The 23,655-nt window shown below is 44.3% G+C and overlaps 1 protein-coding gene and 1 long non-coding RNA gene across 6 annotated transcripts in view; one reads left to right on the forward strand and one right to left on the reverse strand.

Moving 5' to 3' along the window:
* The window catches only part of TJP2 (tight junction protein 2), a 128,283-nt gene that overhangs the window by 43,986 nt on the left and 60,642 nt on the right, over positions 1 to 23,655 (forward strand). For 2 of the 5 annotated variants that reach the window (XM_019966043.2, XM_019966046.2), the window contains exon 1: positions 4,342 to 4,533. The exons of 2 other annotated variants lie outside the window; for them this stretch is intronic. In XM_019966043.2, coding sequence (XP_019821602.2) covers positions 4,474 to 4,533 — 60 coding nt within the window. In that variant the 5' untranslated portion in view covers positions 4,342 to 4,473. Of the gene's footprint in view, positions 1 to 4,340; positions 4,534 to 23,655 lie in introns of those variants that run through there. One more of the 5 variants, XM_019966045.2, reaches the window with a different exon arrangement.
* On the reverse strand, positions 3,491 to 4,286 carry LOC139184438 (uncharacterized). The gene is made up of 2 exons (XR_011567941.1): positions 3,914 to 4,286; positions 3,491 to 3,742 (listed from the first exon to the last, which is right to left on the reverse strand). It is a non-coding gene; the product is annotated as an uncharacterized lncRNA (long non-coding RNA).

Raw genomic sequence — 23,655 nt, forward strand, 5'->3', positions numbered from 1 at the left:
TGGGTTATTATATTGTTATTATCCTTGTTGCTATACAGACTCCCTTATATAATTTTGAACTGCTGTAATTTAACAGTTCTCCAGCCTTGGAGAGCGATGGTTTCCATCCTATATTATTATAAACAGGCATACGATGAAGCGCTGCCCCACCTCCCAGTCACGTGCTGTCATCTAACCTCCCAAGCCTATCTTGTTACTGAGACAGCTCTGGCCAGGATGATCTGTGGTTCTCTTCTTGGTGAACATCTTCTGTTCTTAACTGAACTCTTCAAAGTTCCATGTTGGCTGTTCTTCCCTTCTTGAAATTCATTCTTCTCTTGACTTTTTGGACACCTTACTGCAGTGGATTTCTTTCTTTCCCTTCTGGCAGTTCCTCTTTTATCTCTACCCTGGGGTCTTAAGCTTGCCTCCTAAGTATTAGCATTCCCTGGGATCTTCCCTAAGTATTGGCATTCCCTGGGATCTTCCCTAAATATTGGCATACCCTTATTCTTTTCCTGCCTCGGTTTTTGTTATGTCTCTGAATACTCTCATTACCTCCCATGACATCAGCTTTCTTGATACACTGGCAATTTCCAAATCTCTTCCTCTACCACAAACCTCTCTACCTAAGATCTCGTTAATGCCTGGCACATAGTAGACACTTGACCATCTCCACCTGGAGGACCCATGACCCTCAAAACTCAATCAGTCCTTAACTAAATTCACCATCCTTCCTCAAGCCCCTCCCAAGATCTATTCCCATTCCTTTGTTTCCTCTTTTGGCAAAAGACACTGTCATCTACTTAGTTAAGCCAGAAACCTAAGAGTCACCTTAGACTCACTTCCCTCTTCCTTACCTCATATCTGATCAGGCAGTCACCCAGTCTGCTGATTCCACTTCCTTCATCCCTTGAACTGGCTTATTTTGTCTAACTTCATAGTCAAATCATCTCTCACCTGCATTCCCACAAAAATCCTTTTTTTGGTTGTTGTTGGCCTTGTCATTCTTACTGATGCCCCTCCCTGCAACCCCTACCCAACTCATCCATTTTCCAAGAAGCTGACAGAGTGATCTTCAAAAATGCCAGTCTAATCCCACTTCTGCAGGGTCACAGTAGAACACAAACAACCTGAACAACCTTACCTCCTGCTACCTCAGCAGCAAGCCTGTGATCTCTTCCTTTTTTCTCCACTTGTTATTTGTTGTCTTCACCTGGAAAGCTTTCTCCTCTTTTTGTCTCACAAAGTCATTCCTCTCTGTCCTTTAGAATGTGTAAGCTGCTGTCTCATCTCTGGAAAGACTTCGCTAAACCCCACACCCCTATCTGGGTGAGGAACCCCCTCCAGAAAGACCCTAGACTACTCTGAGCTGCCAGGAATCTTAAACGGTTTCTTATAATTTACTAATTGTCTGAGTTAGTAGGCTGAACTCTGGGGCCAGAGCCTAACTAAGTCTTGTATCAGGGGGTTCTGACTTTAAAAAAGTGTTTAGTAATTATTTGTTGGATAGAAGTTCTTTGGAGAAACAAAATTCTAGGAATGGGGTTCACATGTGCAAGCCCACTTGTGAGAAATATATACTAGTATTTTTCCAAAGAGTTGTATAGATTTATACTGCCACTAGCAATGGTACTGTATCAATTGAAAGACTTTCTTCAACATGAGTCAGAACTATGTATTGTGTCAGAATGTTGGTATTTCTACTATAAAAGTATGTCATCATTTGGAGTATTGTAGTGTATTAGAAGGGCTTCCCTGGTGGCTCAGTGATAAAGAATCTACCTGCCCAATCAGCAGACTTGGGTTTGATCCCTGGATCCGGAAGATCCCATGGAGAGGGAAATTGCCACCCACTCCAGTATTCTTGCCTGGGAAATCCCAGGGACAGAGGAGCCTGGCGGGCTACAGTCCATGGAGTTGAAAACAGCTAGACACGCCTTAGCAACTAATGAATAGCCACAATGCAATAGAACTTTATGCAGCGATGGACATCTGTGTGGGTACTGACTGAGCACTGGAGATATGACTAACATGAGTAACAAACTGGACTTTTAGTTTCTTTTAGTTTTAATTTAAATTTAAATGTATCCAATACTCACATGTGACAAGTGGTTATCATGTTGGACAATGCAACTCTAGAAAGAAAAAGGAAAATCATCCAGCAGATATAATTGCTACATTCTGGGTGCCTTTCTTTTTAAATGCTAGTGGTATAAGCTCACATCACTAAGGTGTGACCAGTTCACAAATGGTGTCACTGTTATTATTAGCACTGCCTAATTTGGGAAACTTTTTTTTTTTAATGGTGCTTTCATCAGGAGAGTAACACCTTACCTCAGGAATACAACCAAAGCATCTAATTCTGGAGACTTAAAACTGGGAAATGTTACTCACAGTGCTTTTTATTCAGAGGCAGGCACTTTGCCATTCCAAAGGAGGCCAGAAGCTAACACTTTCAGAGGCATCTGCTCGACTTGTTTTTCCACATAAGTTGCCAAACTTGTTTTCATTAGGCAGGAAATGAAGCAACTTTTCAGGGAGAGAGCCTGCCATCTGCATCTCCTCAGTGGGTCCATCAACCCTTCTACCTTCTGAGGTGCTGTGCTTTAGTCGCTTACTCATGTTCAACTCTTTGCAACCGCATGGACTGTAGCCCACCATACACCTCTGTCCATAGGGATTCTCCAGGCAAGAATACTGGAGTGGGTTGCCACACTCTCCTCTATCTAAGTTCTGGTGGGCCTACCTAAGAGAAGGATGGGCTGAACTTTTCTCTCTCACAATGCGGTTTCCTTAAGATTTCAAACCCAAAGGTATATTTTCATTCAGTGTACCTGTTTTGATTATCCAAATAACTTACATGCCTTTAAAATAAGGAAACTTATTTATTGTGCACAATTATATATACGTAGACTTCTCTTCTCACAAAGAGTCGGACACGACTGAGCGACGGAACTGAACTGAGACTTCTCTGATGGCTCAGACAGTAAAGAATCCACCTGCAATGTAGGAGACCTGGGTTCCATCCCTGGGTGGGGAAGATCCCCAATATTCTTGCTTGAAAAATCCGGTTGACAGAGAAACCTGTTGGGCTACAGTCCATGGGGTCGCAAACAGTTGGACACGACTGAGTGACTAACACACAACAGAGGACTCTACAATGAATAAATGTACTGAGTTGAATTTGATGAATTCTTCCTAATAAGCATTTGTGACCTACTTTGGGGCTTCCCTTCCCTTGTGGTTCAGCTGGTAAAGAATCCCCTGCAATGCGGGAGACCTGGGTTTGATCCCTGGGTTGGAAAGATCCCCTGGAGAAGGGAAAGGCTACCCACTCCAGTATTCTGGCCTGGAGAATTCCAAGGACTGCTATAGTCCATGGGGTCGCAAAGAGTCGGACACAACTTAGCGACTTTCACTTAAAAAAAAAAAGCCTCAGAAGCTGACGGAAGAGGAGTTTTAATCCCTATTGGAGTTGTTGGGAATGTGCCAAAGAGAGAACTTGGAGTATATTTTCCTTAAAAGTTTTGTTTTATTATCACGAACATCTCACACTCTCCGAATTCAGGGTATCAATTGTTGAGCCGAGAAAGGTGGGGTACAGTCCTGGGTTATGTGTCTGTGTTGGCTGGCCGGTCTGGTCTCTAGGCAGGACAAAAAGAAACTTTGGAGCTTCCCCGGTCCTTTCTTTTGGAAGAGAATTGGGAAGAAGGCTCTGCAAACCTCTCCAAAAAGTGTTCGTACAAGATGCGCACGCGACCTTGGGGGCAGAAAGAAAGTGAAAGTGTCAGTCGCTCAGTAGCGTCTAGCTATTTGCGACCCCATGGACCCTCCAGGCTCCTTTGTCCATTGGGGGTTCTCCAGGCAAGAATACTGGGGTGGGTTGCCATTCTCTTCTCCAGGGAAATCTTCCCGACCCAGGGATCCGAACCTGTCTTCCGCCTTGCATGCTGATTCTTTCCCCGCGGACAATGAGACCACCCCGAACTCACTGCTACACGCGAATTTGCAGCGCTTCCCCGGCGCGCGCCCGGAGCCGGACCTGCTGCCCCCAGTGCGCGCCGCGGAGCGAACCATCGGGTCCGCCGGAGAGGGGTTGGGCGTGGGAGCGGCGGGACGCTCTGTCCTCGGGGTTTCCCTGCTGCCTCTCCCCTCTTAGGTCCTCGGCCGAGAGTCGCGCACGGGGCTCCGCGGGGACTCCGGGGGCACGGCGCCGGCAAGGCAAGCCCTCCCCCCGGCCGTGCAGGGGTGGTAGCGGCCCATTTGAGAGTTTCCGCGGCCAGGCGGCGGGCGCTGAGGCGCTGCGTTGGGTAGGGGGCGGGCCGTTGCCGCCTCCGCCGCTGCCGTGGAGGGAGGGACAAAGGGGTGGGTCCCCGCGGACTAAAACCGGGCTAAAATCCGGCTGCGGGGCTGGGGACTGACCTGCAGCCTGGACAAGGAGGAGAAGCGGGGCCCAGGACAGGCGTGCCCACGCGGGACCCGCGCTCGAAGATGCCGGTGCGAGGAGATCGCGGGTTTCCATCTCGGCGGGAAATGTCAGGTTGGCTCCCTGTAAGTTCCCTCTTGCGTTCCGCTTGGTTGGGAGAAGGGTCCCGAGGAGAGAGCCTGGGAGCGCGTGGTGGGCTTCCCGGATGCGCCATGGGTGACTGGGATTCTCCCATGCGGAGGTGGGGTTGAGGGCAGCGGGTAGGTTTCACCGGACGGGGGTGGTGGCTCGTAGCCTCCCAGGCTCCTGGATCCTTCTCTCTGTTCTCCAAAGTCACTTGGATTTCGGGTTAAGTCGCGAGTAGGGAAAAAATGTCTTGAACTCTGTCTTGGATCCCTACTACTTCGGGGGCGTCTCGCTGTGCCTGCTGTGTCGCCTGCCCTGTGCCTGTGTTTTCCTTCTCTGTTCCAAACCTCACTCTCTGGTTGATGCAAAATTACAGGCGTGTGTGCGTGAGACACACTGACAACTCTTTGGACCAGAACCCCCATTTTCCCTTTTAATCAGTTACATTTGCGGTAGAAGTAAAAGTTGTTTGCTGTAGGAAATGGAGATGGGGTTTGGGAGGACGCCACGAGAAGAGAGTGATGAATGCTTTGTACTCTGGTATTATCTTACCTGTCACCAGTTCCTTTTCTGTCTTCATTTGTGAAGTCTCTGCTTTACACAGTAGTTTATTTTAAATTATAAATAATCAGGGTTTTGACTACAGGGTTTTAACATTCTTGAAATGTGGATGAACTTGGGAGTGAATACTCCAGGGCTTAGTAATGGAAAGGAATACAGCCTCCCACCTCTGTTTTAGCTTCAGTTCTTAGGCAGCGCTGCCGCCTTGGCAGCTGTCTAGCCTGAGTAATGGTTGTGGTTTCCCTGCAGTTCCCAGTGGAAACTGCCCTCATAGAAACTGCCCTCATCCCGTCATAGAAACTGCCCTCCCTTCCTCAGTTGGGGGAATCCCAGCAGAGAAGGCAAGAGGCCCTTGTCCTCAGATCTTTAGGTGGTCTGGGCCAGCTGTGCTGACACTCTGGGAGAACAGGTCCACTTGTGTCTGGATTATTCCTGGGCGAGACACTCTGCACACAGACCTTGGAATCAGACTGTTTTCTTTTTAAGTGAGGAGTTAGTGGTCATGATTGCATTTGTAGCAGAGTGCCATGTGATATCCTGCCTTAGAGAATGAAATTTGGTTATTCGATAAATTTTCATGACTGGCTTCACTTCAGTGTGGGGATGGCTCTGTCACCCTGTCTTGTTGGGGAAGAATGCAAATCTTTAAGACTCTGATGTATTCCAATTAGAGAGATGAACAGGATGCTGTCGTTTTCCCTCTTTGGGGAGATGAAAGAAGCGAGGAGTGGGGGTGCCTTAATAAGGCGGTGGTGGCTTTTGAGGTTTTTCTTGCGCTTTTTCTGAGCTGCTGTCAGAGATTTCCCCTGCCCCGATTCGCTGCTGCAACTTTTTCAGGACCACGCAGCTAATAACGTAATGAGCACCTGCTTGTGCCGGTCCATTGTGAAGAGGTGAGTGCATGAGATAAGCAAGACTCAATTTCTGTCTTTCAAGAGTCTGCTATGCAAGCTGAAAATTTTAGGTGTATTTTTAGATTGTGTAGACTCTCTCTGCTGGGATACCCTGGCTGAAGGAGGGAGTATGAAATACAGATATACACTCTGCAGTACAGAAATGGAACAAAGTGTGGGATTGTCCTTTGCACACTCCCTTCAGGGATTCTTTTGGGGAAGAAAGTTTGCCATTTGAACAGATTCCTAACCCTTCCTAACTCTTCACCCCACCCGCCCTTCCCACACACATCAAGCTACTCTTGAACCAAATCTGCATGACTTTTTCACCTATAGAATATATGACAGCATACAAGACTCAAGCGGCCCCGCCTAGTTTCAAGGCCTAGTTTCAAGGACTTATCTGTCTCCTAAGAAGAACTTCTTCAGAAAAGAAAAACTTGCTAAAGTCACTAGGGATTTTATCATCTCCCTCAAATTCCCAGGCACTTCTCCCATGGAAGAGAAATGTCTGACTGTGACCTTTTGTCAATATACAAAGAAATAAACTAAAAGTTAAACAAATGGAGGGTTAGGAAGGGTTAGGAAGATGGGGCTAATAACACACCTCACAGGGTTGAGTGAGGACTGAATGAAATGTGCCAGGGTGCCTGGCTAGTGGGTGCTAAATAAACAGTAGCTTGTACAGTCATTCCTCAGTATCATGGGAAGGGGGAGAATGGTTCTGGGACCTCCATAGGATACCAAAATCCAAAGATGCTCAAAGTCCTTAATATAAAATGGCATACATAGTATTTTCCTGTAACCTCAAGGCATCCTCCTGTACACTTTAAATCATCTCTAGGTTAAGATCCCCTAGAGGAGGGGCATGGCAACCCCCTCCAGTATTTTTGCCTGGAGAACCCCATGGACAGAGGAGCCTAGCAGCTATGTTCCATAGGGTTCACAGGGCTGCAGATAGTCCCACAAGACTGAAGTGACTGAGCATGCAAGCACAGGCTACTTACAATACTATATTCAATGTAAATATTTTGTAAATAGTTGTAATCACAATGTAAATGATGTGTAAATAGTTCTTGGTGTGGCAAATTCAAGTTTTGCTTTCTGGAACTTTCTGGGATTTCTCCCCTGCCCCCATACATTTTTGATCCATGATGGGTTGAATCCTCAGGATATGGAGGGCTGACTGTAATAGGAACCAAAACAGGTGCTGAAAACTCTTAAGTGCAGGATCCTGGGTTACTAAGACAAGTGGGACCTGCTGCTGCTGCTGCTGCTAAGTCGCTTCAGTTGTGTCCGATTCTTAGTGACCCCATGGACTGCAGCCTACCAGGCTCCTCCGCCCATGGGAGGCAAGAGTACTGGCGTGGGGTGCCATTGCCTTCTCCAAAGTGGGACCTAGAAGCACAAATAGGAGATGCCAGGTAGGTATCAGGGCAGTTGCTGGGGGAAAGAACAAGAGATGCTCACACTCGAAAGACCTTGAATGCCAGTAAGAGAACTTTAAGAAAAAGCCACAGAAATCCCTCATGTATTAATGACTTGACTTTTCCTGCAAAGGAATGAGCCAGTTTCCTAGTAAACACTCTACCCCACACCCCCTACATAGGGAATATAACTATTTGGGGCCACTCATATGCTTAAGATCCTAAATTTTTTAGCACCACTTGCTGGGGAGTTCCATTTGCAAGGATTTCTGCCTCCATTTGTTTAACTTTTAGTCTGTTTCTTTGTATATTGACAAAAGGTCACAGCCAGACATTTCTCTTCCATGGGAGAAGTGCCTGGGAATTTGAGGGAGATGATAAAATCCCTAGTGACTTTAGCAAGTTTTTCTTTTCTGAAGAAGTTCTTCTTAGGAGACAGATAAGTCCTTGAAACTAGGCGGGGCCGCTTGAGTCTTGTATGCTGTCATATATTCTATAGGTGAAAAAGTCATGCAGATTTGGTGCAAGAGTAGCTTGATGTGTGTGGGAAGGGCGGGTGGGGTGAAGAGTTAGGAAGGGTTAGTAATCACGCTGAAACTTTCCACATACCTCTACCAAAAATATGAGCCATCAGGGAATTCCTTGCCTAATCCCTAAAACAAATCCCATTGAGGAGCTGTGGCTGTAGATTTGCTTATCTAGGTTGAGAGCTGATACCCTATAAAATGCCTTGTTGATCAGACTTGAGGCGGTAATCACAGGGCAAGTGCTGGGCCAGAATGGCCTTGGACCAGCCAGCCTTGGGGTTGAGAAGAATTTTCATTGAAAATTAAGTGGGCATGGTAGAATGATTATCTAAGATGATTATCTAATGATTATCTACTGAGTTCATGTCTTCATCCCAAATCCAAGGGTCAGGATCAGAAACATAGACTCAGAGGTCAGATTCAACACCTGTTTTGTGGGTTAAAAACTTGTTTTACATGGCCCTTTTAAAAAAAATTATTTTTTATTTTTTGGCTGCACTGGATCTTCATTGCTGAGCATGGGCTTTCTCTGGTTTTAGTGAGCGGGGGCGGTGTTCTCATTGTAGTGCACGGGTTCCTCATTGTGGCTTCTCTTGTTGAGAAGCACGGGCTGTCGGCGCACAGACTTCAGTAGTTGCAGCACGTGGGCTCAGTAGTTGGGGCTCGTAGGTTTAGTTGCTCCACAGCATGTGGAATCTTCCCAGACTAGAGATCTAACCCCTGTCCCCTGCAGTGACAGGAGGATTCTTAACCACTGGACCACCAGGGAAGTCCTACACGGGCTCTTTTTAAGGTTCAGAAAGAAAAGAAATGTTCCCTAAAGCAATTTAGAACCTACTTCATCCCCACAGGAACTTTTATGATTACCCTTATGAGTAGAAGCTCCTTTAGCTAGCAAATTTATGAGGGTCTGATATGGTACCTCCATTAAAAATTTTGCAAAAGTCATATAATAGCAATGGAAAAAGGTTATCAGGCACTCAGTCCCACTATCTGCTATTGGCAATAGCTAGTTCCAGGTTTGAAGGCTACCTAGGAAAGGAGCCAAGTAAATCTGTATGCTGCCCATGTCACCGTATGAGGAAGAGAGTTCTGAGGTGGAAAGTACCAGCGTCTACTTTCGCAGCTTCGTTAGGAAATGCCCTTCCTAGAACGTGGCGTCTGACTGTTAGAACCCAGGCAGGCCTGCGTGGGCCTTCCCCTAATAGTGACTGTTTCATACTGGCTTTTTAAGGGGACTAGAGTCTTTCCGGAGAAGGCAATGGCACCCCACTCCAGTACTCTCGCCTGGAAAATCCCATGGACGGAGGAGCCTGGTGGGCTACAGTCCATGGGGTTGCTAAGAGTCGGACACGACTGAGCGACTTCACTTTCACTTTTCACTTTCCTGCATTGGAGAAGGAAATGGCAACCCAGTCCAGTGTTCTTGCCTGGAGAATCCCGGGGACAGCGGAGCCTGGTGGGCTGCTGTCTATGGGGTCGCACAGAGTCGGACACGACTGAAGCGACTTAGCAGCAGCAGCAGCAGCAGAGTCTCTTTTATCCAAAGCCACATCAGCTTCAATAACCTGTGAGCTCAAAAGGGCGATGCAGGACTGTCATTGGAAAACCATCGATTAAGTTTGTTATGCATTTTCTCTTGTCTTTTTTGCTATCTCCTAACCAGTCCATTCTAAAGGAGATCAGCCCTGGGATTTCTTTGGAAGGAATGATGCTAAAGCTGAAACTCCAGTACTTTGGCCACCTCGAAGAGTTGACTCGTTGGAAAAGACTCTGATGCTGGGAGGGATTGGGGGCAAGAGGAGAAGGGGACGACAGAGGATGAGACGGCTGGATGGACATGAGTCTGAGTGAACTCCGGGAGTTGGTGTTGGACAGGGAGGCCTGGCATGCTGCGATTCATGGGGTCGCAAAGAGTTGGACACCACTGAGCGGCTGATCTGATCTGATCTGTTTTTTCCCCAAGTGTGTTGTACAGACAGACTGTACAGGGAGGAACATTGCCCATTCTTTAATTACCGTGCATTTCTCTTGTGTAAATAAAAAACGAAAAGCCAGTCTGTAAATTCATTTATTTCATGGATAGTTTGCTTAGAATGGGGCAAAAATAAGTATTAAGTAAAACAGTGAGTTTGATTTAAGAAAAATAGTAAATTATCAGGATGAGTGGAGTGAGAATAAGATAAAAAATTGTGAAGAGAGCCCTTGAAATCTGAGATTTGGAAAATACTCTTAAATTGTGAGTGTGACATTTAGGTATGGAGAGCTAGGTATACCTCAACCACACCTTCAGAAAAGTCACCACAACATGGCCCAGAAAAGACAGGAAAGTTGAACTTGATGGGCTTTATGTCTTAATGTGTGTATTGTGCCATTGTCTACCCAGACAGTGTATTTGTGAAGCTATTTAACGTATTCCATAAGTTTCATTCCCTTCTCTGCTTCCCATGAGCCATTCTGCAGTTTTAAGGTCTGTTGGTGTGACATTTGCAATAGGATAGCGTACTCCAGTGTTCTTGCCTGGAGAATCCCAGGGACAGGGGAGCCTGGTGGGCTGCCGTCTCTGGGGTCGCATAGAGCTGGACACGACTGAAGCGACTTAGCAGCAGCAGCAGCATGAAAAGAGGGGAAGAGCTTTGGCACTCCTGGAGGACATACCTCTGTTACCAAATGCATCTTAGTCACCATTCATCAGTGCTTAAGAGTAGAGAGACCCAAGCAGCCTCCCATGCAATGCATCTAACTCATTAAAAATGAAGCTCATAAAAGTGAAGTCGCTCAGTTGTGTCTGACTCTTTGCTACCCCATGGACTGTAGCCTACCATGCCTGAGGAGCCTCTCAGTCCATGGAATTTTCCAGGCAAGAGTACTGGAGTGGGTAGCCATTCCCTTCTTCAGGGGATCTTCCCAACCCTGCAGGCAAGACGCTTTACCGTCTGAGCCACCAGGGAAGCCTATGGTCTGTAAACTATACTTTAACAAGGATTGTCATTGGAATTGTAAGTCTTGAGATAGGGGAAAAGCACCTTGTTATGACCTGGAGAAAAGAGCAATTGAGGTTCTTCGTGGTCGGTGAATAAAACCACGACAGAAAACACTTTGTTTCAGTCACCAGAATCCCTAATTCTGTGGGTGTGCACAGTTTTCATGAGAAATCCTAGGCCTTCAATTAGTAACTTGTTCTTTAGTCATTTAAAGTCAGTAAAGATATTTGTTTAGTGCCTCTGCCAGATGGTTAAAGTTAAATCAGGTCTTTAATCTTAAAAACCATGCAGCTTCTCTGTCACTTACACATCATGGTGTGTTGCAAACCATAGCAGTATACATTTTGATGATAATGAGTGTTTATTTTAGCTTTCAGGCTAAATATTTTGCCTGATTAGATTATACATTATAGTTTCTACTTATATTTCTGTTCCCCCATCATCTTGTGTGTGTGTGTGGGGAGGATGGGGGAGAGTTTGGGGGTATTGATAGTAGTGGTAAAAGACTATTGATAGATCTTTTGAAAATAAAATATTTGTTGGGTATTACAGGAAGCTCTTCTGACCCCAGGATGTCAAATTATACTATTAATCATGGCAAAAATCTCAAGTCACATCCTTGAGTACAGTTGTTTACTGAATTTTACCCATATGCACATGTAAACACGGATTTCAGAGTTAATCAATGCAGTAATTATTATTTGTGTCATAGACTTTACTCAGCCATATGAAATATATGCATTATGTTCACAAGAGAAAAATGATGTCGTCTTTGGAAACTTTAATTGTAGAATGCTTCATCTGACACCCTATATAAACACAGGACTAAATATATAGTTATGTTTTTATAGTTAGTGACAATATAGTTAGAAGTCAAGAGGCATTTAGAAGAAACATATGTAATACACTGTGGAAGAAAATTATTGGGATAGTCTTGCTGGTCATTAAAGCGTTGGACAGGACTGAGCGACTTTCACTAACAGTTATTAGGCTGTAATTAATAGGTAACGATTAGAATCCAGTTGTAGGTTTTGTTTTATTGGCCACGGGGCATACAGGGTCTTAGTTCCCCTACCAGGGATCGAACCTGGGTCCCTTGCAGTTAAAGTGCAGTGTCCTAACCAGTGGACCACCAGGAGAGTCCCAGAATCCAGTTGTATCTTTGCCATTGTATATGTTAGAAAAAGCTTTGTTAGAGATGAGAGAATACCGCAGATACTCTAGGTTTTGTCACTTAGTTGAAGGTGAACTGGGGAAATAATGCATTCTAGTCATCAATAGGATTTAGTGAACTTCTCTTCTAGGACTTGTAGCTTCGTGAACCTTTGTTGTTCTGATAAAATAATGTTCCGTGTGTGGTTGTTTGTTTCCATTCACTGAGAGACATCCTAGGTTGTGGGGTTTCTTCTCTGCCTTCTTTTGCAGCGGGCATCTGAGAGGTTGCGTGTGCTGGGCTCAGCAATGGGGAGGAGGGATGATGTACCCATCAGGGGCTACCAGCCCATTCTCCATCCTTGGACGACTGTCTCCAAATATATCTAGCAAAGCAGAATGAAGTTCTTTGAAGAAATAAGTATTAGCCAAACTAGCCATTTCTGCTTTCGAAAAGGATAGTTCAGAAGAAACTTCCTGGTGAGCTCATTTTTAGTTGCTCCCTTGTCCTTCTTCCCTCAGGCTGAGTCAGTTATCTCCTGGCCTGTGATTGGTTAGTGTACACACACCAGTGTTTATTTGAGCCCTTATCACATCTGCCTTATGCCAGTCATTTCCTGTCAGCCATGAGCCCCTCCCTGGTCTGCGTCATCCCAGACACTGACGGGTCACCACGCACATTCACTGAAGTACTGACCACATTTTACTGACTTGATTTGGGGAAGCCTTATTGAATAAAATAGTAAGAATGAAAGACTCATTGAGAACTTAGAAAAGTGGATTCCTAGATTCCTGACATTGATAGAGTGACTGGATGATAGTTTGCCCATAAGAAAAAAATAATGTAGAATTTTTATTAATATACACATCCTTTCTTCGATGGTGTATAAGCTGTACTAAGAATTAGCTTGGTGACTTTAGCTAAGGCATGTAATTCTATTAATAATTGTCAGTTACTTTCTGGGGATAACTATACTTGATCATCTCTGAAGTCTCATACTGTGCTTAAGATTCTCAGTGTCCAGTGTAAAGCTAGAGAACATTCTAAATTTCTGTTGGTTCTTGTCACCTTGAAGTGCTTTCATACTCCTTAGACAAATTGTGTGTGTTTTCTTTCTCTTTGTTTTCTCTTTGAAGATGAGATTCAGTGCAGTCTGTCTGCAAAGCAGTGTTTTAAGAGTGGCTGTCTTGTTTAGCTCATGAAGTGATGGAAAGATCTATTATTCAGTTGCAGCTTAAATAATGTACCAGCTCAGTAGGTACTGAATTCTCTTCCTCACTCTGCAGCCCCAAGTCAGCAGCTGCAACCATCTCACAGAACTTCTTGAGAGTTCTTTTTCCTTCCTCTTCCTTTTCCCCTCCACCCTTCCCAGTGAAAGCTGAATCCTGAGAGCCTCCAGTACCCACTCCCTTCCCTATGGAATCCTCTCCCAGGAGCCACGATGCCTGTAGCATGGGCACAGAAGGTAAGGCAGGCCTGTCACTAGGAGCCCTTTCTGATTTGTTCTTCACCAGTGTACTGGAGACGGCCTCCTGGTGACTGTTGCAAGACCTCTTTCACTGTTACTGACTGACATGAAGTCACTCTCCGGCAGCCACATTTCATAGATGCCTCAGGCACATGGGATTTTTTCTGCCTAACTTCAGGGAGAGCACTTCGCCTGCCTTGGTCGGGTCTGTTTAGTGTCTGGGTGAGTTTTAAGAGGGGAGAGAGATTTGTGGCATCTCAGACATGCATTGAAATTTTCCAGAAATGCAACTGGAAGCATTTGTGCTTTTCCTTCTGTTACTGTGAAGAGTCTAAAAACAGGCAAGTGGCAATATGTTGAAATCAAGAGGTAATGAGTTCACTTTGAACATCAGTGTTTTTTCAGATTTTAATCAGAGGCCGAGAAGGAAATGGCAACCCACTCCAGTATTCTTGACTAGAGAATCTTGTGGATAGAGGAGCCTGGTGGTCGCACAGAGTTGGACATGACTGAAGCGACTTAGCATGCATGCGTGCATTGCAGAAGGAAATGACAACCCACTCCAGTGTTCTTGCCTGGAGAATCTCAGGGACAGAGGAGCCTGATGGGCTGCCATCTATGGGGTTGAACAGAGTTGGACACGACTGGAGCAACTTAGCAGCAGCAGTAGAAGCAGCAATACTTGATCAGCTTATAGTTCTTAAGTGTAGTTTGCAGATGTCTTTACTCAAGAGTTGGGAAGAGACAGGAAAGGTAGACTGAATTTACCAAAGAAGTGAGGTGAAAAATATTTGCCTGAAATTGAGGAAAATTTTCCTGTGGGAACGGTGGTCTCAAAAGCTTGCTTACTCACAGTGAAGTTTTTTTCTATATTATTATGTTCATTTTTTTTTAAAAATTGAAGTATAGCATATATAGTAATATATGCAGAAGTATAGTAATATATACAGAAGTGGGGAGCTTGATACTTTTTTTTTTTAATTGTAGTAAAACACAGTAAGACCCACCATTTTAACCATTCTAAGTGTAAATTCAGTGGCATCTGCTTGTGCAGCCACCATCACTATCCAGTTACACAGCTGGCTGAACTTTTACATGAATGTATGCATTGTGTGATTGCCACCTGGATCAAAAAACAGAACTTTCCATCACTCTAGAAGGTTCTTCTTTCTTGCCACTTTCTTGACTGTTACCACCCCACCAACAAGGGAACCTCTCTTCTGACATCTCTTACCATCGTATAGCTTTGCTTCACTTTGATAGGATCTGTATAAATGAAATCAGCATTTGGTATCTGGTTTCTTTCCTCAGCATAACCTTTGTGTGGTTATGTGATTCAGTAGTTTTTTTTTTTTTCGCTCAATAATATATACTTCACTTATATGAATTTCCCAGTTTGTTTATTCATTCTTTTGTTGATGGATATTTGGGTTGTTGTCAGGTTTTTGTTTTGTTTCTATTATGGGTAAAGCTGCTATGAAAGTCACCTAATACTTTGTTCTGTTGGCTTATGCACCCATTTCTCTTGTGTAAATTCCTAGGAGTAGAATTGCTAGGTCATGGGCTGGAGACATGCTTAACTTTGCTTTTGTGACTGCTGAAATCAGGCATACCTCGGTGTGAGTTCTTTTTGTCCTGAAACTTGCATGGCCTTAGGCAGTTTACTTTGCTCAGCTGTGAAATGGGCATCATATACCTCTGGGTCAGGGCTCAGTGAAGAAGACAGACATTCTAGACCTTTCAAGGGGAAAGGGACTTAATGGAGGGAATTAGATGCCTACAGAACAAATGGCTGGAGGGATGAAAACCAAGGGCCCATCACTAGGTCTCTGATTTGCCTCCTAGAAAGTTAGAAAGCTACTTCTGCCCCGAGCCAGGGACCTCTTTGATTTTATCAGCCTCTGTAGCCAAGAGGAGGCTGAAACGATAGGGAGTTTGGAGGCGGCTGCAAAACTCAGGTCTGGGAAGTAAGTTTCTGCCTATGACTGCTGCTACAGGAAAAGAAAAAGGAAAACTAACGGCATCTGTTTCCCTTCATCCTTTAGATCATAAGTAAATACTTGCACCTCATTGGTACCCTTTGGGCAAAGATATTGGGCCTTCTAGTCTCTGGGACTAGGGGAAGCTGAACAAGAAATTTCAGCAAACAAGAAATGGCATAGATGCCTCCTAGGGTTGCAATGGCAATTTCATTGCAGTGGCTATAATTTGCTTGTATTATCACTATTACCGAAGAACATGATGCCACAGTAGTCACAGGACTGCTTTTTGTAATCTGTGTTCAGAATCAGTACTTTGACAATCACCTGCTGGAGTGTGGATGCCACTGTTAAGTCATCCCAAAGTATTGTCTCTGAAGGGCCTGTGTTTCTCAACTGCTCTGTGATGGTTGATACTTTTCAGTATGAGTAAGCTTGAGGAGTTTTAATTTGCAGGCCTATAAATTAATACAGGCTGCCAAGTGACTTGGTTCTAAGAGCTGCTCTTTGATGTATAACTTTGTGAAACTTAATATTTCCTTTAAAAAAAAAAATGTATGTATGTATTTTTGGCTGCGCTGGGTCTTGGCTGCTGCCCGTGGGCTCTCTCTGGTGTGGTGTGCAGGCTCAGGAGTTGTGGCGTGTGGGCTTGGTTGCCCACGTGGAGTCTTGTTGGACTAGGAGTCAAACCTGTGTCCTGTACATTGGCAGGCGGATTCTTAACCAACCACTGAACCACCAGGGAAGTCCAAGAATTTTCTTTTTGAAGTCTTTTTGATTTATTAGTTTTTTTTTTAATGTTTAAAGAATTTTATTGAAATACAGTTGATTTACAATGTTGTGTTAGTTTCAGATGTACAGCAAAGCAACTCTGTTATACATGTAGATAAATATATATAGACATTTTAAGATATTTTCTTCCATTATAGGTTATTACAAGATACTGTAATATCCCTGTGCTATATAGTAGGCCCTTATTGGATATCTATTTTCTGTGTAGTAGTATGTTTTAATCCAAAACTCCTAACTTATCCCTCCCCCTGACTTGTTAGTTTTTAATAAAGTAAAAGGTGATATGTAAATCTGGTTTATAGATTGATGGGCTTCCTTGGTGGCTCAGATGATAAAGAATCCGTCTGCAGTGCAGGAGACCTGGGTTCGATCCCTGGGTTGGGAAGATCCCCTGAAGAGTCTGTCCCCTTTTCCTCCCTCTGTCTAACTTCTGTCTTTTGACAAGCTAAGTGAAAAGATTCAATCTTGATCCTATTTTGTGCCTCACGTCTCATGCTGACAGCACGTGCTAGTCTATCAAAACATTTGGCAATAGTGTCTGTCCCACTTCTTATTTGCAAAATATGAGCTGTAAAGTGTTGCTCTTGAGACGTTTAAAAATCTTGACTTGGTTTTTGCAAAACCCTCCCTGTATAATGATGCCCCATGTGGAAAGAACTGAGTTTTTCTTCATTTAGAATGTGTGTGAATCTTCTCTCTCATTTAAAGAATTTTGCCTGTGACCCTGACTAATTAGGGACGTTACTCCTGTTGCTTTCAGGTGAGTAGCTAGAAACAGATTAGCCAAGTGATTTATTGATCCATATTTTATTTTAGGCTTAGATCTATAGTACTGCTTCTGAAGACTTGCAGAGAAATTTGACATGGTAAGGAAAGCAAATGTTCTAAGTGCCAAGATAAGCATGAGCAGTAACTTCATTTCAGCCACTGGTTTAGCAGAGCGAGCTGGCTCTGTGCAAAAGCTCACTTAAATTTGAATGTGCTAGAAATACACTGACAGAATCTCCTGTTTTATCTCTTTTTTCGCCTGACTTAGTCGACGAGGGCTAACAGTGGATGTCCAAACAGTTTACAGTTGCTAATACAATGCACAAAAGCTTGCTTTGTTTGGAGAGTGGAAAATAGAGCTGAAGGGGGGCTTCTTTAGGGCACTGACCTAATTTCACTCCTACTACAAAAATGATTGGTTTTAAACACATATGTATTTCTGATCCAGGTGTCTATATCTCAGCTAGTAGTGTTACAGCCTGAGGAAGGGTCCCTCAGTGCTGCTTTGTGTATTTTTACAAAGCAGCCTTATTTTTATTTGACAGTGTCCTTTAAACTTAAAACAAGAAGTCAAATTCTGGCATAAAATGATAATTCCACAAAAGGCAGGCAATTAAGAAAGGCAGCTGGCGTTGCATCATCACCCCTCTCAGTCCTTGAAACCTCCTCACATTTGAGAACTGGTTAGTCACCAGCTTTTTAAAGATAAAGTTCCCTGGGGGCCGTTCCTGTGTAAAACGTGGGGAAATAGAGCTGAGTTAAAAGTAAACTTAGTTCAGGCATTGCCAAATTTTCTGAATTTCTTAAATTTCATGTTTATGATTTACTTTGTATGTATCATGTTTATGATTTACGTTAGAAATCACATGTCAGCAATGTTTTTACTATCTGTTATCCTAGAATATTTGCAGGCAGTATGTGCTGCCTTAAAGAATCTCTTTCGCTTATTAATAGAACCGAGGAGAATACACATGTCACTTGGGGGTTGGGGAAGGGAGGAAGCTCATTTGGCTTTGGTGTATTAATAAGCTCCAAGGAACAATGGCGTTGCTGTTCTAAGTGGTCTTTAAGTGTGATTGAAGTTAAGTGAAGTGAAGTCGCTCAGTTGTGTCCGACTCTTTGCGACCCCGTGGACTGTAGCCCACCAGGCTCCTCCGTCCATGGGATTCTCCAGGCAAGAATATTGGAGTGGGTTGCCATTTCCTTCTCCAGGGGATCTTCCCAACCCAGGGATCGAACCCAGGTCTCCCACATTGCAGGCAGACCCTTTAACCTCTGAGCCACCAGGGAAGCCCCAGTGTGATTAGTTGGTAACATATAAATGTTGGCCCGATTGGATTATGTCCCAGTGATGAACTGTCTTGAGAAAATGACAGTCACTCACCTATCACTCCAGATAGTCACCAGACTTGTCCTTTCGGCTTTACATTTGGGATAATGATTTATGCAGTGAGGTGCCCTCGACACTGAGCTGATATTCTGCCTGTCTGCTGTCTGTCTGTCTCTTCTGTCTCTTCCAGCTTGGATATTGTCGGCTCCATCTGTGTAGTCTGCAACATGGATAGTTCATTTTCTCCGTGAGAGGCAACATAAGCTTTTTGATTGGGATGAGCTTTGTCAAAATGAATGCTTGGAAAACAGTGTCCTCAATATAAATGTCCTCAATTAGATGTAAACTTCATTGCTTGTGTTTATCCTTTTGGAAGAGCAGTGTGTTTTCTGAGAGGCCTGGGTTCTGCCTAGTGTTGGAAAGAGGGTCACTTTTAACACTGGGTGGGGGTGCAGTGATTGTGAGTTTTTGCGGGCAGGTCTGGTTCTTGGCATTACTACTCCAGGCATAGAATAGTTGCTCAGTAAATGAAGGACAGTGAAAGGAGGAGAATGGAGACAGTCCTAAAAAACTGAAATGAGATTGGTCTGGGTATGTATTCCCTTGCCTTGCTCACTGTGTTTCCCACTGGCCTCCCTCCCCCCCAAAACCATGCAGGTGGCTTGGAGACTGAAGCTGCAACATTCCATTTCATTATTGGATGAACAAATGTAAAATAGGCATTAATGGACTTTATAGAATGGCTCTGAGGCTCTGTCCTTGATTTCTGCAAACATGGGTATGTTGGGGGCTGGCTTACTAAAGTTCCACCCAAGTGTCCAGTAGAATTCCTCATGTCTCTGTAAAATACCTAATGGTCAGGGGACCCCAGGACACAAAGTAAGATGCAGGCAGACTTTTCTCTGGTGAAGTGAGAGAAGCCACACGGCTGGTGCAGTGTTAGTACAGTGTTAGACCTTGGTACCGGAGAAGGCAATGGCAACCCACTCCAGGAAAATCCCTCCTCCCACGGAGGAGCCTGGTAGGCTGCAGTCCATGGGGTCGAGAAGAGTCGGACATGACTGAGCGGCTTCACTTTCGCTTTTCACTTTCCTGCATTGGAGAAGGAAATGGCAACCCACTCCAGTGTTCTTGCCTGGAGAATCCCAGGGACGGGGGAGCCTGGTGGGCTGCCGTCTATGGGGTCGCACAGAGTTGGACACGACAGAAGCGACTTAGCAGCAGCAGCAGACCTTGGTACAGACCTCAGAGAATCCTCCCAACCAACTGGGGGTGGGTGTTAAAACTCAATTTTATAGGTGAGGATAATGAGGCTCAGAAATGTTAAGTAACAAACATGTCCAGTGTCGCATAGCTTGTGTGACAGGGAGGGAATTTGAGTCAAGGTCCATTTAATTTGAGACTTACAGGTGCTTTCAGCTCCCAGCTCTGCTTTCCAGAATCAGCTGAGCAGAGAAATAAGAGGGAGAAGCTAATGGCCTCTCTGTTGATTTGTAGGATTTTTTTCAAATTATCACTGAAAGTATACAGAAAGTTTTCCTCCAGGGAGTCACAATGAAATAGCAATGTTTTTAAGAGTTGTTATCATTCTTCAATGACCCATATGTGTCCATTACTGTAGGAAGCCCCAAAGACGATAAGGTGAGCAAGACAGTTTTATGGGGAAGTCGATTTTAGGCTACTAGTGAAAATCATAGTTTTGTTATAGAAATATTAAGACTCTCAGGTGAGAGTGTCCGCTTTCTTCAAGTCCACAGCCTCCAGTTAGAAATAACTGTGTAATCCCATCCCACAGAAAACAACAGTTGTTGTTAATGTCAAGAAAAACTTGTTGGTGGCTACAAAGCATATGAGTTATAGAATTTGAAAGAATGTTCATCTTTGATATGCTGTGTTTGGGAACTTGCCTGTTAAGGATCAGAATTCCATTATTAGTTTCATCAGGATCAAAGTACATCTTTTAAATAACGCTAAGAGGTGTAGGTCACCAGGCAAGCACAGTTCAGTGGCAGGTAGGTCATCTTTTTGTGATATCTAGCTGAGACTGAAAGCATTGATATATAAAACTGAGAGATTGGGTTAAAGATAGAGAAGGAATTTTGTAGCCAGAACATTTGGCGATGGAGTGCTGGGGGGTTCGCCTTTGGAGGCTTTTGGGGTAAGAGGACGTTGAAAACCAGAGCAACAGCACAAGGGGTAGAAAGAGCTAGACAGGCTCCAAATGCAAACTTTGTTTCTCTCCTGTTCCCCCTGGAGTCCTGTTAGGGGCATTTTTGTCATCCTCACAGCCTCACCACATGGCATTCTTCCCTGAGGACCCAGAATTGAGAAGTTCCATGAGCTTCCATAGACAGTCTAATAAGGCTGACATTGTTTGAAATGTTGGTTCTTGGTTCGAAGCTCAGCCATGACAAAAGCTGGATATATAATTCTGACCAGATTCTGTGGTGGGTGATGGAAACTTCTAGTGTTCGCATGTTCTCTTTAAAAAATCTCTTCTCCAGTGGCACTGGTCGTGGTCTGAAGGTGCCGCATGCTCATTGTCTTTTTGTGGGGGTACACAGGCAGCAGCCCAGCTTGAGAGCAGAACCAAAGTTTTCAATTCTGTGTGTTCAGCACGTTTCCTCACAGTGTCTTGCCCAATAAGTGTGTTGATAATGCTCCCACCTGTAGTTAATTATCCACTTGGATTATCTGAAGCAAGATTTTGATCTCAGGCCAACTTCCCATGTGGTATGTGATTGGAAATTGTTAACAAGTTCAGATTTTTGTTTAGGTAAAATATAACCAGAAGTTCCATTGCTACCAAAACCAAGGGTAGTTCACTTTGAATTGACCTAACTTTGCAATTATGTATCCACTAAGACCTTGCATGTGTGTATGTGTGCTCAGCTGTGTTGGACTCTTTGTGGCCCCATGAAGGATAGCCCACCAGTCTCCTCTCTCCATGGAATTTTCTAGGCAAGAAGACTGGAGTGGGTTGCCATTTCCTACCCCAGGGGATCTTCCTGACCCAGGGATCAAACCCACGTCCCTTGTGTCTCCTGCATTGGCAAGTGGATTCTTTACCACTGCACCTCCTGGGAAGCCCCTATTCACTAAGAACTAACACCTTATTAATTAAAAAGAAACAAGAAAACAAAAGTATCCCCAAACAGTGACTAGATGGTGAGCCAGTTGAGAAGTTATGCCTGTAGACTTCCTCCACATTAAGAAGTAACTTAAGTAGAAGAAAATGTGGAGAAAGTACACGTCAAAGCGCATTGTAAGATGTGGAAAGGCTGTAACACTGAAATGTCCTTCAATGATAAAACGTTTCTGCCTGAGTTTTGGATGTTGTTATTTATGCTCTGGATTTCCAGCTTTGGGACCAATACTGTTTGTTGTATTTCTAAGTGGTTGGCTGTTTCATTTCTAAACAATTCATTCTTTTCTGGGGGATGGAAGGGACTTCAAAGATACAATAAACCATCACCATGGTCAAAGTTGTGAAGAAATGTTGCACAGAAGAGGAATTAATGTTGTTCTTTGGGTTTGGAAAAACTTGGGGCTGCCAGATCAGTGACTGACACCCCAGTTCAGTACGCATTCACCGCCATTGTTCTCCAGACTGTTCCAAGCCTTTCTACATCCTAAAAAAAAAAGGCATCCTCTGAGGGTGGGGACTGTTGTTCTATGTTGATAGGCCTTTGTTTTCAAAGCCTGAGTCACTGTAGATACTTAAATGCTGAATGACTAAATGAGGTCTTAAAGAAAAATCTTTTATTAAATGTATACCATATCGCCTTTTTTAGAGTGAGACTTAGTTAATAGAGGAAGTATCCCCTCGTTTGTGTGACACTTTACAGTTTGTATAAACTTCCATGTAAAATTCTCAGTTGATCTTCTAAGAACCCTGTAAGGTGGGTTCTATTACCTGAGCTGTGCAGCGAGCTTAGAGGTTTTACAGCTGGTTAGTGACAAACCAGGGGCTCATCTGTTGACAAACTGGAACAGCTGGAGAGAGCTCCAGAGTGTTGTCTGGCCCCCAGCCTCCAGGGAAGCAGAAGCCTGAGTCTTCTTGGCAAATGTCGTAGAAGTCCTTACCTAAATTTCCTTATCTATTTATTTTGGCCTTATCGCGTGGTGGCTTTGAGATCTTAGTCCCCCACCAGGAATTGAACCCTGGGCTCCCAGCAGTGAAAGCACTGAGTCCTAACCACTGGACCGCCAGGGAACTCCCCAGTGAAGCACTCCTGATAGTGCATTTTGTTCCCATGGTTTCTCAGAATGCCCGGTAAACATTCCTGTTGCAGGCCCTGATAGCAGTTTTTTGCCCACTCCTAAGTTATGTACTTGCAAAGGTGACTTTGGAATTTGGCTTAGAAATGGTGGTTTGATTTAAACTTTCCTCACAGTAGAAGGGGGATCTTGACTGGGGCTTAAACCCTAGGGTAAGCCCTCAGCCTTACTGCTCTGAGAAGGCCACTACTGCCCCAGACTGAAACCCCGGAATTCAGGGCAGCCCTCTCTTTCTTCGACCTTCCCACCTCTTGTATTCAGTAACCCTCTGTGGCTGTCAACCTCAGCTTAGACTTCTTTCCTGCTTCTCAGGAAAATGAGGAGTCTGGTCTCAAATATATAAAAATACAAATCCACTCGTGCCCTTGACCCACCTCAGACTTTTAGTTACTTTTTTCATGCACGAGACTAGGATGCTTACTGAGAGCCAGGTTCCCCCATCGACCTCCCCCTCTATGTCCCAGCTGTGATGGTTTCTTGCTGTGTCCTCTCTCAGTGGATTGAAGTCCCTATTTCCACGGGGTCACTAAAAAGGAAAGACTTCCCTGATCTCCCTGGAGAGGCCAGCTCCTCCTGTTCTAGACCTTTCCGTACTTTCCCTTCATGGCGTGTGTCACAGTTTTAGTTCTATAGTTGCTGACAGACTCCTTGATTTACAGCTGAGCCCCCGTCAGCCTGTAAGCTCCATGAAGGCAGGATTTTGTTTATTTTTCTCACTGTTTAATCTCTAGTGCTCAGTACAAAGCCTGGCATGGAAAAGGTGTTTAATAAACATTTATTGGGTGAATCAACAAATGGATTCCACCTTCTGTGTGAAACTTCAATTCCAATAACTCTTATTCCTAGAAATTATATTTCAGCAATTCGGTCCAGTGATTAACAGTGAGAAAGTGCTGTCTTCTACCTTCCACATGGTTTAACTTGCTCTGACTACCCCACAACCAGAACAGGGTCAAAA

Source organism: Bos indicus, chromosome 8 (genome assembly GCF_029378745.1).
Source record: "Bos indicus isolate NIAB-ARS_2022 breed Sahiwal x Tharparkar chromosome 8, NIAB-ARS_B.indTharparkar_mat_pri_1.0, whole genome shotgun sequence".
NCBI classification, from domain to species: Eukaryota; Metazoa; Chordata; class Mammalia; order Artiodactyla; family Bovidae; genus Bos; species Bos indicus.